General features: G+C 49.9%; 1 protein-coding gene across 4 annotated transcripts in view; it reads left to right on the plus strand.

Annotated features, from left to right (window-relative positions):
- LOC105497768 (BAR/IMD domain containing adaptor protein 2 like 1) overlaps positions 1–13,157 on the plus strand; it is a 111,408-nt gene that overhangs the window by 88,518 nt on the left and 9,733 nt on the right. For all 4 annotated transcript variants that reach the window (XM_011769114.2, XM_011769124.2, XM_024797954.2 and 1 more), the window contains exons 8-12: positions 1,634–1,801; positions 3,257–3,404; positions 7,662–7,869; positions 9,063–9,140; positions 11,197–11,377. In XM_011769114.2, coding sequence (XP_011767416.1) covers positions 1,634–1,801; positions 3,257–3,404; positions 7,662–7,869; positions 9,063–9,140; positions 11,197–11,377 — 783 coding nt within the window. The remainder of the gene's footprint in view (positions 1–1,633; positions 1,802–3,256; positions 3,405–7,661; positions 7,870–9,062; positions 9,141–11,196; positions 11,378–13,157) is intronic.

The raw sequence follows: 13,157 nt of genomic DNA on the forward strand, positions 1-13,157 counted from the left end.
ATCCCAGCTCTTTGGGAACCAGGGCAGGAGGATCACTTGAGCCCAGGAGTTCCAGACCAGCCTGGGCAACATAGCGAGACCCTGTCTCTCCAAAAAAAAAAAAAAAGTTTTAATTAGCCAGGTGTGGTGGTGTGCACCTGTGGCCCCAGCTAGTCAGGTGACTGAGGTGAAAGGATTGTTTGAGCCCAGGAGTTCGAGGTTGCAGTGAGCTGTGATCGTGCCAGTGCACTCCAGCCTGGGTGACAGAGCCAAAATCCTTTCTCAAAAAAGAACAGAATGGTTACAGCAAAGGAAATAATTGCTGTATTAGGTGATCACTCTTGTCAACAGCACATCTGTACTAGTTCCGGGAATGTAGAGTTCACTTCAGAATCTTCTCTTCCCAGAGTGAGGGCATCCTGTGGCACCGGGGTCGCAGGCTGGAGAGGACAGAGGTGACCTCGAGGTTCTCTTCCTGCGTGGTGCCCCGCCGTGTCATGAGGCAGCCTGGCCCCTTTTCAGGGAGCTCCAGTTATCAGCAGTCTTTCTTAGACTTAACCATGAGTCCCCAGTAATGCTTTTATAGAGTGATGCAGACCAAAACTGCTCCTTTCTATACTGGAAGTTTCTTCAAGTATCTGAAAACTGGTTTTATGACTTCCCTTAATCCAGCTAAAGCGCCCCAGTCCTTTCTGTGGAGTTGGGATGAAGCAGGCCCAAGCAGCTGCTCCACCGTGCTGCAGAGTGTCAGGGTGACAGTTGGGGGTGGCGTCGCACTGACTTAGTGTGTCAGGGTGACATTTGGGGACAAGGGTGGTGTGAGGGGGCTTTGCCCTTCCCCAGGACTGACATCAGCCCCCACCACTCTTGATAAACTCAGAAGCTGAGTAAAAGCAGTGCAACTGCCATGCACACAGCTGCAGGACAGGCCCTGCCTCCCCTTTTCCAACCAGAGTGCCGTTCAGAAAAGGTGTTCACTGGAAGCGCTTGGGGGGCCTCTCAGAGTCCAGCTGTCAACAGAACCAAGCTCATGGGTGCTGGAGGGGCGCTCTGCCTCCAGGATTGCGGGTTCTCGCCCCTGCTGGTCAGGTCTGCTCTGCAAAGCCTTGTTTGGCCTGTGGTGCGGGGGGCATCCCTCAGCACTGCCCACCACTCACCCACGGTCCCTCTTCCCCATAGACAGACTCTCAGGACAGTCTGATTCACTTCTCTAATGTCTGAATCGGTCAGAGCCAACTCCCGGGCCAGTGGCCTGTGTTGGAGGTGCTGCTTTTAACAGGAGTGGGAGGGAAAAAGTGATGGTTGACGTTTCTGGGGCCACCGGGAAAACGGGATTCATACAGATTGCTCACTCCCTCCCTTTGCGTTTCCGTTCTTGTTCTTAACCATTTACCATCTCCGTATTAGTCCCATGCTATGTATTCACACTGAGGGAGCAGGAAATTTCCTTTAGAGTCAGAGCCTTTGCCCCTCTCAGCCAGTGAGACACAGCTGATCCTCTAGGCACTCAAAGTGCTCACCTAGTAGTTTAACCTGGAGCCCCCACACTCCTGGTGCTAAGCCAGTAATTCTGTTATCAGCGATATGACGTGATGTCATTTTTCTCAGCTCTTCAATCATCTTTGTCTTTAGTCTTCTTCTTTTGGCTTTGCAGTCTGCAGAACTACTGAATTCCAAGCTGCCCCGGTGGCAGGAGACCTGTGTTGATGCCATCAAAGTGCCAGAGAAAATCATGAATATGATCGAAGAAATAAAGACCCCAGCCTCGACTCCCGTGTCCGGAACGCCTCAGCCTTCACCCATGATCGAGAGAAGCAATGTGGTAGGAACCGGTTTTCTCTTCCAGATTTCAATCATGTGTTTCCTAACTTGATCTGGGCCGCGTTTGCCTTTGTTGGTGGGAATCACAGGTCCTCCTTTAGTACTTCCAGGACCACCTTTTCACAGCTCTATCCCCTTACCTTTAGGGGTGAAGGTAGCTGGGCACATGTTTGTCTTTTGTTATTGAGGCCGAGTCTTTCTTGTTCTGTCACCCAGGCTGGAGTACAGTGGTGCGATCTCGGCTCACTGCAACCTCCACCTCCCGGGTTCAAGCAATTCTCCTGCCTCAGCCTCCTGAGTAGCTGGGATTACTGGGACACACCACCATGCCCGGCTAATTTTTGTATTATTAGTAGAGATGGGGTTTCACCATGTTGGTCAGGCTGGTCTCAAACTCCTGACCTCATGATCTGCCTGCCCTGGCCTGCCAAAGTGCTGGGATTATAGGCATGAGCCACCACAAGCTGGGCACGTTTTATACTATGTTTGGCGCTATTATCTTTGTTTTGGAAATTTTATCCTTACTCGGTTTTTTTTGTTGTTTTTTGAGACAGAGTCTTGCTCTGTCACCCAGGCTAGAGTGTACTGGCGTGATCTTGGCTCACTGCAAGCTCCGCCTCCTGGGTTCATGCCATTCTCCAGCCTCAGCCTACCGAGTAGCTGGGACTACAGGCACCCGCCACCATACCTGGCTAATTTTTTTGTATTTTTAGTAGAGATGGGGTTTCACCGTGTTAGCCAGGATGGTCTCGATCTCCTGACCTCATGATCTGCCCACTTCGGTCTCCCAAAGTGCTGGAGTTACAGGCGTGAGCCACCACACCCGGCCATCCTTACTGTTTTTAATTGTACTCATTCCAACTAAGTTTACTCCCAAGAAAGGAAGTATAGGTGTCTCAGAATAAATTAGACACACTCTCATGGCGTTCATCACAATGTAAGGTACTTCAGGAAAAAAAAAAATAGGCGTCAAAGTATTCACAGTAATGAATTCACACATTTGTTGTTTGCTGATCTTTGAACCTGGGCTCTATGTGGAGACTGGGATGTAGCAGGTACTTTGAACACATGGATCCACTCTTTCTGCCCATCTCAAACCCCCTGAAATGTGGCTAGGCACGGTGGCTCACACCTATAATCCCAGCGCTTTGGGAGGCCTTAGCGGGCAAATCACTTGAGGTCAGAAGTTTGAGACCAGCCTGGCCAACATGGTGAAACCTCGTCTCTACTAAAAATACAAAAAATAGCCAGACGTGGTGGTACGTGCCTATTATCCAGCTACCCGGGAGGCGGAGGTTGCAGTGAGCCGAGATGGCGCCACTGCACTCCAGCCTGGGCAACACAGCAAGACTCTGTCTCAAAATAAATAAATAGCATATGATTTAAAAAGCCTTGGGAATCTGTAATTCCAGTTCTGTGTTATACTAATATTGGACTAATAAATAATCTTTCACAGGTGAGGAAAGATTACGACACCCTTTCTAAATGCTCACCAAAGATGCCGCCCGCTCCTTCAGGCAGGGCATATACCAGTCCCTTGATCGATATGTTTAATAACCCAGCCACGGCTGCACCGAATTCACAAAAGATAAATAATTCAACAGGTAAGAGATTCAGTCTGATTTATTTGAAGATACCTTTTACATTTGTTTTAAGATAAGCTGTGAAATAAATATTTTGGATAAATGTGTTGCAAGGTCTGGAGGTAAACAAGCAGGTATGGTGGCTACGTTCAGCCCTGGCTTTGCAGAGCGTGAGTTCAGAACAAATACAGGTCTAGTCTATGAGGTGCTCTGATAAGTGATAGATTTCTCTGACATTCACCAGTTCTACGCATTGACTGATGTTTATCCAGAGTAAACATACTGTTGAGAATTACCTATTTACAAATAAATGGAGGCCGGGCGTGGTGACTCACGCCTGTAATCCCAGCCCTTTGGGAGGCCGAGGCAGGTGGGTCACCTGAGGTCAGGAGTTTGAGACCAGCCTGGCCAACATGATGAAACCCCATCACTACTAAAAATACAAAAAATTAGCCGGGCATGGTTGTGCCTGCCTGTAATCCCAGCTACTTGGGAGGCTGAGGCAGGAGAATCGCTTGAACCCAGAAGGCAGAGGTTGCAGTGAGCTGAGATCGCACTACTGCACTCCAGCCTGGGTGACAAATGCAAAACTCTGTCTCAACCAATCCATGAATCAGTCAATCAATAAGAAACATGCATAGCCTCACTGTGTGTTCCATATTTGGTGGCAATTGTAATAAAACTTTTTTCTGCAATAAAATAAGCTATAAAAGTTCACACTGAAATGGGAAAGATTCCTTTGTCCCCCTTGCAGGGCCTGTGATGGGGATGTGGCTCGTGTCTTCAGTGGCCCAGCGCTCAGACCTCTAGGGGCGTAGACAGACGGGCAGGCTGTGGGGTTCCCATGTCACAGCAGTGTCTAGGGACAACCATTTACAGCTGAAGCCCCAGGGGGCGCATGTTACCGTGTGCTCTTTCCGTTTTAGTTTGAGCCTATAGGTGGCTTGTGTTAACCAACTCAATTACACCCTGTACCTTGTCACAGGGAAAGAGGGTTTTCAGTATCCCGGGTTCTTACCTTGGTGTACCGGAAGAATCGGGTCACACGGGAGCTCGGAGAATCAGTGCAAGGTTTTATTGAGTGGAGGCAGCTCTCAGCAGATGGGGGAAGTCAGGAGGGGATAGAGTGGGAAGGTTTTCCCCTGGAGTCGGGCCACTCAGTGGCCTTGACCAACTGTTGCAGCCAAACCCTGTGTCGTTCTGCTGGTCAGTAGCCTGCCAGCATGCTGGAGCCTGTCGGTGCCTCCCTCTCGATGCCTAGCCACTGTATGTGTTCCTCCAGCGACAGGCTCCTTTCAACGTCCAGCAGCTTGCATGTCTGCCTGCTTAGGGTCTTGAGGGTTTTTATAGGTACAGGATGGGGGTGTGGCAGGCCAGGGTGGTCTTGGGAAATGCAACATTTGGGCGGGAAATGCAACATTTGGGCGGGAAATGCCTGTCCTCACCTAGGTCCATGGGGGTGGAACCCTAGCCAGAGACCACACCCTCCTCTACCCAGCACTTTCCTTCCCCAGTTCCATATCATTTAAAGGGACCACGCTCTTCCCTTCCCAGCACTTCATAATTATCAACATGACAAAATTATGATTATTAAGCTTACCAATAAGCTTGGTTTGATTTTTTTTTTTTTTTCCCCGAAATCAAGTCTCACTCTGTCATCCAGGCTGGAGTGCAGTGGCACGATCTCAGCTCACTGCAACCTCCGCCTCCCAGGTTCAAGCGATTCTCCTGCCTCAGCTTCCCAAGTAGCTGAGACTGCAAGCATGTACCACCACGCCTGGCTAATTTTTGTATTTTTAGTAGAGACAGGGCCTCACCATGTTGGCCAGACTGGTCTCGAACTGCTGACCTCAGGTGATCCACCTGCCTCAGCCTCCCAAAGTGCTGGGATTACAGGTGTGTGCCACCACGCCCAGCTGGTTTGAATTCTAATCAGTGTTTTTCATCATCTCTAATAGAGCACCTCATGCTCTGTTGAAGAACTTAAGTTCTAACTTGGATTGCTTAATTTTGTTGACTATATTTCAACAAGCTGGGGCCAGACGCAGTGGCTCATGCCTGTAATCCCAGCACTCAGGGAGGCCGAGGCGGGCGGATCGCTTGAGGCCAGAAGTTTGAGACCAGCCTGGCCAACATAGTGAAACCCTGTCTCTACTAAAAATACTAAAATTTAGCTGGGCGTCGTAGCTCACACCTGTAATCCCACCTACTCAGGAGGCTGAGATACAAGAATCACTTGAACCCAGGAGGCGGAGGTTGCAATGAGCCGAGGTTGCGCCACTGCACCCCAGCCTGGGTGACACAGTGACAAAAACAAAAGTTAGAGCCAGTTACTGTCTGCAGATGTTGCCGGCTGCTTCACTGGTCAGACCCCGTCCTTCTGCACATTCTTATAACCCAGGACCCTTGAGACCTGTGCCATGGCCCCAACCCATCCACTTGGGGTGTGTCACAGGCCCCATGTTGTGAAGGTTGTGGCAGTCAAGCTGTTGGTGAGAGAGAGCCCTGGACCAGAGTGTCCCAAGCTATTGGGCAAAAGAATAGAGTTTTCCAGAATGATGACTAGGATGGCCCAGCAGAGGAAGATGATGGTCTGTAGGCATTTGCCTTTGAAGGAAGTCCTGTCAGTTAACTAAAATACACAGTTAAAGTTTATAATACTCTATGCATCCCAGTGATTCAGATTCCTCTGGTTCTTATTGGTAAAAGCAGAATGAAATTTGCTGGTGGAGGGCTGGACATGGTGGCTCACACCTGTAATCCCAGCACTTTGGGAGGCCGAGGCAGGTGGATCTCGAGGTCAGGAGTTCGAGACCAGCCTGGCCACTATGGTGATGAAACCCCGTCTCTACTAAAAATACAAAAATTAGCTGAGCATGGTGGCACGTACTTGTAATCACAGCTGCTCAGGAGGCTGAGGCAGGAGAATCGCTTGAACCCGGGAGGTGGAGGTTGCAGTGAGCCGAGATCACGCCACTACACTCCAGCTTGGGGTACAGAGTGAGACTCCGTCTCAAGAAAGAAAGAAAATTGCTGGTGGGTTCAACACCAGTGAGGTAGAGAGTGGCACGTTAAGGGGGCACAAGGTTTATATTGTAATTGTGAAGAATCTGCAAGAACGAAGCAGAAAGAGATCTTGCATTGTTTTAAGTTAAAGATGCTTGCTGTATTACTAGCCTGGGACAATTTGAATGGGAAAAAAAAGGGCCAGAAGCAGTGGCTCACACCTGTAGTCCCAGCACTTTGGGAGGCCAAGGTGGGAGGATCACTTGAGGCCAGGAGGTCAAGATCAGGCTGGGCAACATAGCAAGACACAGTCTCTACAAAACAAAAATTAAAAATGAGCCTGGAATGGCGGTGTGTGCCTGTAGTCCCAGCTACTTAGGAGGCTGAGGAGGGAGGATCCTTTAAGCCTGGGAAGTCCAGGCTGCAGTGAACTATGATCCTGCCACTGCACTCCAGCCTGGGCAGCAGAGTGAGACTCTGTCTCAAATGTATATACATATTTTTTTTCCTACCTTTTTTTCCCTGGAGTGGAAATATCAGCCTGTGTTTGAATGGAGACATGAACAGCACAGCCTCATGCCCCTGAGTAGAGTGTATGGGACGAAACTGCCCTAACTGGTTCCTGGCCCAGCCACTTGCCAGCTGTGGGGTCTGTCCTGTGGATAACAGTAGTTCCTTCCTCCTTGGAGCCTGGCGGGATGGCAGCTGTGAGACATTGAGATCGGTGACTGGCACCTGGTGAGGACTCTGTAAACGCAACTCATCCTCACCTCGTCCTTCTTAGGCCCGGGGGTGAGAAGCTGAGCGGCCAGCATGGCAAGACCGACTGCATTTCCAGCTTGCTGCTTTTCTTTGTGGACATTAGCAATTGGGTTTGAACTGTGGCCCTAGCCTGCCTTTGTGATTGGAATTGTGAGGGCAGTTTGGCATCGGAGCCGTTTGCCTCTCTAAGGAGAGCCATCCTGGCCAAAGCAGAGTGCAGATCAACCCAGCACATGCCACCTTGTCCTTGGGCCTGGAAAAGAGCCCGCAGCCGCAGGGATCCTCTTCTGCACGGTGCAAGCCTTCAGGCTACATGCTGCCTCTGTTTCTCAACAGTCCCTGCCCCTTCTGGGCAATGATCAAGGCGAGGAAATAGGACAGGGCCGGTTTCCGTGGAAGGAGCATTGTTAACAAGATGAGAACAGGTGGATTCCTGGGGTTTGCTCATTGGAATGTGCCTGTTGATTCTCATGCTTTGAAAAGCCATTACTGCTACATTCCCTCCAACAGGTACTTCCGAAGATCCCAGTTTACAGCGATCAGTTTCGGTTGCAACGGGACTGAACATGATGAAGAAGCAGAAAGTGAAGACCATCTTCCCGCACACTGCGGGCGCCAACAAGACCTTACTCAGCTTCGCACAGGGAGACGTCATCACGCTGCTCATCCCCGAGGAGAAGGATGGCTGGCTTTATGGAGAACACGACGTGTCCAAGGCGTAAGTCGGGGTGTGATGGTCCCAGCAGGGCTCCAGACGGCCCCTGCCTTCCAGAACAGCCAGGCTGCAAATTGTCTTTGTGGACATGCTCACGTTTTAGCCAAAGTTAAGTTTATGGCTTATTTCTAGTTTAGTTAAGTTACTCGATCCCAGGCTATTTTCTGTGTATCTGAGCGTGTAGAGATACACTTGGTGCATGCATAGTTATTAGAGCATAGGAAGTCACCTCTCTGAAAGTAATTTAAACAGTCTTTTGTTTTTTAAAAAAATTTAGCATTTGGCCAGTGCAGTGGCTCATGCCTGTAATCCCAGCACTTTGGGAGGCTGAGGCGGGCAGATCACCTGAGGTCAGGAGCTCCAGACCAGCCTGGCCAACATGGTGAAACCCCGTCTCTACTAAAAATACAAAAATTAGTTAGGCGTGGTGGCAGGCGCCTGTCATCCCAGCTACTCAGGAGGCTGAGGCAGGAAAATCTGGGATTGAACCTGGGAGGTGGAGGTTGCAGTGAGCCGAGATTGCGCCACTGCACTCCAGCCTTGGGTGATAGAGCAAGACTCCATCTCAAAAAAAAAAAATTAAATAAAATTGTCATGTGCTTTATTGAGGATAATCTGCATATCGTATATACTTTGTTAAGGTTTAGCACATAGTTTGAATGCAATCCTCTTAATTTCAGCCATAATTATGTGCACAAGCCTTCCTGTAACTAGCTTGTCAATTTTCTAGACAGATTGTTGCGATGTATTAAATAAAACCAATATGAAAAAAGGGTAATCCAAATCAAATTAATGTCATACATACAACATATATTGCTTTTTAGCTAGGCATGGTGTACACATCTAGTCGCAGCTACTCGGATGCTGAGGCAGGACGATTGCTTGAGCCCAGGAGTTCGAGGCTGCTGTGAGCTATGATCGCATCACTGCCCTCCAGCCTGGGCAACAGAGCGAGACCCCTGTCTCTATTAAATAAAAAAAAAAAAAAAAGAAAAAAGAAAAATTGTTAACAATACACATGGTTCAGTGTATGTGAAAATCCATATTTATCTATTAAAAGCCTTAATTTCATTTACTCCACACGTGGGCCTTTCTGGAGCCAGGGACCGGTCTGCCCTGAGCTCTCAGGCTGTTCAGGGAGGTTGCCATCCACTTGTCTACTGCTGATAGCATCTTTTCTCCCTCTTTGCCGGTAGGAGGGGTTGGTTCCCGTCGTCATACACGAAGTTGCTGGAAGAAAATGAGACCGAAGCAGTGACTGTGCCCACACCAAGGTAGCCCTGAACATGACTGATGTCTCCCAGTGACAGAAACCCCTGCCCTGAGGTTTCCATAACACACCACTGTGTAGCTCTGTCGCAGTCCCTGCCCTAAGCCTCAGCTCTCATGGACTAGTCAGAGATGAGACTGTGGCTCACGGTGCTGTCTGCTATGATTTCTTTTGTCCCCGAGTTTTGCTGCCGTGAGGAGACCCAGCCCAGGCCACCTATTCCCCGCAGTCCTGCAGCCCTCTGAAACTCCCTCCCTGTCCTCCATACCTCCTGGTCACTAAACCCAAGGCATGTGTTTTCTGTCCTTATCGTACGCTTATCTTACCGTCCTTATCTTACAGCCCTTAACGCTGTTGTATGCTTTTTCTGGAATGTTCTCTGACCCTGGGTGCTTGACCTGTGCTCTGTTTGTCTTCTGCTTCATCAGCTCTTTGCACCCTTCTTCCGCCCATCAACTAAACATGAGTGTTCTTGGGGGTCACCCTTGGTCCGTCCTTCCTGCCTGTGCTGGGCCATCTCGTCCACTCCCATGGCTTGAAATACACTGTTGGACTTCGCTGAGCACCTCCATGCCAAAAACCCCCAAATCCGTATTCCATATCAGATCATAACAGTAGTTACTGCCCAGAGACTGTCCAGAGGGCTTTGCATTGATTTGCTCATTTAATTCTCACAGCAGCCCCATGAGGTGGGCCCCCACTTTAAAAAATGAGGACGCTGGCCGGGCATGGTGGCTCATGCCTGTAATCCCAGCACTTTGGGATATGAAGGCAGGGGGATTACTTGAGGCCACAAGTTCAAGATCAGCCTGCACAACATAGCAAGACCCCCATCTCTAAAAAAATAAATAATTAGCCAGGGCATAGTGGCATATGCCCATTGTCCCATCTACTCTGGAGGCTGAGGTGGGAGGATCGAAGTTCATGAAACCCCCATAACTCATCCGGCTAGCCAAGTAGAAGGCCTCCAGGTCTGACGTTGCATTCCCCCAAGGTCTGATGCTGTCTGCAATCTTCATTCCTAGCAGAATAGCTAAAATGCCATTGTACTGGGGAAGAAAAACTGAATAACATTTTTAGGATGTTAAAATTTCAAGTTTTTACATTTTTTTTTTTAACTCTTAGCTCATTGCTCACTCCAGCTTTTGCTAGTCTCCAATTTCTTTCCTTAGATTAAATCAATCAAGAGCCAGCCCCTAATTTAAAAGGTTTCCTCTCCTTTTGTCATGTCTTTTAAAGAATTTTTTGGCCAGGCACAGGGGCTCATGCCTATAATCCCAGCACTTTGGGAGGCTGAGGCAGGCAGATCACCTGAGGTCAAGAGTTCAAGACCAGCCTGGCCAACATAATGAAACCCTGTCTCTACTAAAAAAAAATATTAAAAAATTAGCCGGGCATAGTGGCAGGCGCCTGTAGTCCCAGCTACTTGGGAGGCTGAGGCAGGAGAATCACTTGAACCGGGGAGGCGGATGTTGCAGTGAGCCGAGATCCCGCCACTGCACTCCACCCTGGGCAGTAAGAGTGAAACCCCTTCTCAAAAAAAAAAAAAAAAAAATTGTGAGGATATGTTTATAAACCGCTAAAAACATTACAGTGTTTTAGGCCGGGTGTGGTGGCTCACGCCTGTAATCCCAGCTGGGGCGGGTGGATCACTTTGAGGTCAGAAGTTCGAGACCAGCCTGGTGAATATGGTGAAACCCCATCACAATTAAAAATACAAAAAAATAGCTGGGCACACTGGCGTGCACCTGTAATCCCAGCTACTTGGGAGGCTGAAGCAGGAGAGTCACTTGGACCTGGGAGGCGGAGGTTGCAGTGAGCCGAGATCATGCCATTGCATTCCAGCCTGGGTGACAGAGTGAGACTGTTGCAAAAAAATTAAAAAATAACAGTGTTTTGTATTGATATATGTACTGTGTGTGCCTGTATATGCGAGATCAAGATCAGGTTTTGATTGGTGACGTACCGTTCCTGTTGTCCTTGGTCAGGGACACGGAGGATGTTTGGGGCTTGGTGGTGAGACATTATCTAACATGTGCTGTGTCCTTTTTGGGTTTGAGCCCCGCGCCGGTGAGAAGCATCAGCACCGTGAACTTGTCTGAGAACAGCAGTGTTGTCATCCCCCCACCTGACTACTTGGAATGCTTGTCCATGGGGGCAGCTGCCGACAGGAGAGCAGACGCGGCCAGGACGACATCCACCTTTAAGGCCCCAGCGTCCAAGCCCGAGACCACAGCTCCTGTGAGTAAAGCCACGGCGGGGCGTCCTGTGTCCTGGACTTGCCATCCCGACTGGGAGGCACAGGTTGCTGTTCCCGCGGTGACCGCCTTGCTCTGCTCTGCCCCTAGTGGGAGGGTGGTGTGCCCCGGGAGGAGGGAGGAGGGGCCTTGCCGCCTTTGATCCTCTAGATTCCCTTCTTTTTGTTTTTGAGACGGAGTCTCAAGTCTCGCTGTGTCGCCCAGGCTGGAGTGCAGTGGCTGGATCTCAGCTCACTGCAAGCTCCGCCTCCCGGGTTCACGCCATTCTCCTGCCTCAGCCTCCCGAGTAGCTGGGACTACAGGCGCCCGCCACCTCGCCCGGCTAGTTTTTTGTATTTTTTGGTAGAGACGGGGTTTCACCGTGTTAGCCAGGATGGTCTCGATCTCCTGACCTCGTGATCTGCCCGTCTCGGCCTCCCAAAGTGCTGGGATTACAGGCTTGAGCCACCGTGCCCGGCCTAGATTCCCTTCTTTGTCATGCAGCCTTTCACCTCCTTGACTTCAGCCCTTCTTTCATGTGGACTCTATCTTGTCAGTGACAGTTTACACACGGTCGCCCCTAGTTCGCTAGATTTTATTAGGTTTCTTCTCTCTCCTGCCTGGCTGCAGTCTTTCAGCCATTGAATCGCCATTTTCTTTCATTTTCTTATTTTCTAAAGAGAGGCTTAGGTTCAAAGGGGTAACTTCATCTTTCTTCAGAAAGTCTTTACTTCCAGGCACTACGGATGTTATCTTTAACCCTAAACCCTCCAGGCACAGGGTTTAAGGCTAAAGATAACCCTGAAAGATAACCCTAACGTGCCTCTGGGGGCCCAGCATGGAGGGCCTGGGCTCCGGGAACCAACTCATCCACTCCCGCCACCGCGCATGTCTGCTGGGCACCAGGCCCTGGTGCAGGCTCTCCCGATAGAGGAGAACAAGGCCAGACTCTGCCTCTTCGGAACTTCTGTTCTAGTGATAGGAAGCAGACAATAAAAAATCAACAACAACATCGACACTAGAAGCCATGCAGAGAATAACACAAGTTGAGGTGATGGTGGGGCGGGGAGCAGCGCGGCTGGACGTCACTCCCGGGCTGGGTTGGCCGAGGTTAGTGCGCCCTGGCGTGAGGCCTGTGGGTGAAGGGGAGGCGGCCGGGTGGTGGTGTCTGCACCCCTCGCTCCAGGAGCTGTCTTGCTTTGGCGAAAGGAGCCAGGCCCCACCCCGTGTCCGGGGCCTTTGTTCAGCTGTAAGTGGTGCTCAGGCGGAGTCTCGCAATGACGTGAAATGGATGCGCTTCTAAAATGCGCCTGCCCCGGACCTTTGCGTGAGCCTTGAGGAGTCTGGGAACATACACCTGCCTCGTTGTGGACTACAGTGGCATGGTTTGGTTTAGGAATGCTAGCTTTTGAAACTTCATTCAAAATGTCTTTGAGGCAGTGCAATGGCTCATGTCTGTGTAATTCCAACACTTTGGGAGGCCAAGGCGGGAGGATCACTTTAGCCCAGGAGTTTTAGACCAACCTGGGCAACATAGCAAAACCCTACATATACAAAAAATATAAAAATTAGCCAGGTACTGTGGCACATGTCTATAATCCCAGCTGTTCAGGAGGCTGTGATGGGAGGATCGCTTGAACCCAGAAGTTCGAGGCTGCTGTGAACCATGATCATACCACTGTACTCCAGCCTGGGTGACAGAGACCCTGTCTCAAAAAAAGCAAAGAAAAATGGTTGACAGTGTAGTTGTTTGAATCTAGACCCAAGTCAGCTACATACATTGT

Source organism: Macaca nemestrina, chromosome 4 (assembly GCF_043159975.1).
Source record: "Macaca nemestrina isolate mMacNem1 chromosome 4, mMacNem.hap1, whole genome shotgun sequence".
In the NCBI taxonomy this organism is placed as follows: domain Eukaryota; kingdom Metazoa; phylum Chordata; class Mammalia; order Primates; family Cercopithecidae; genus Macaca; species Macaca nemestrina.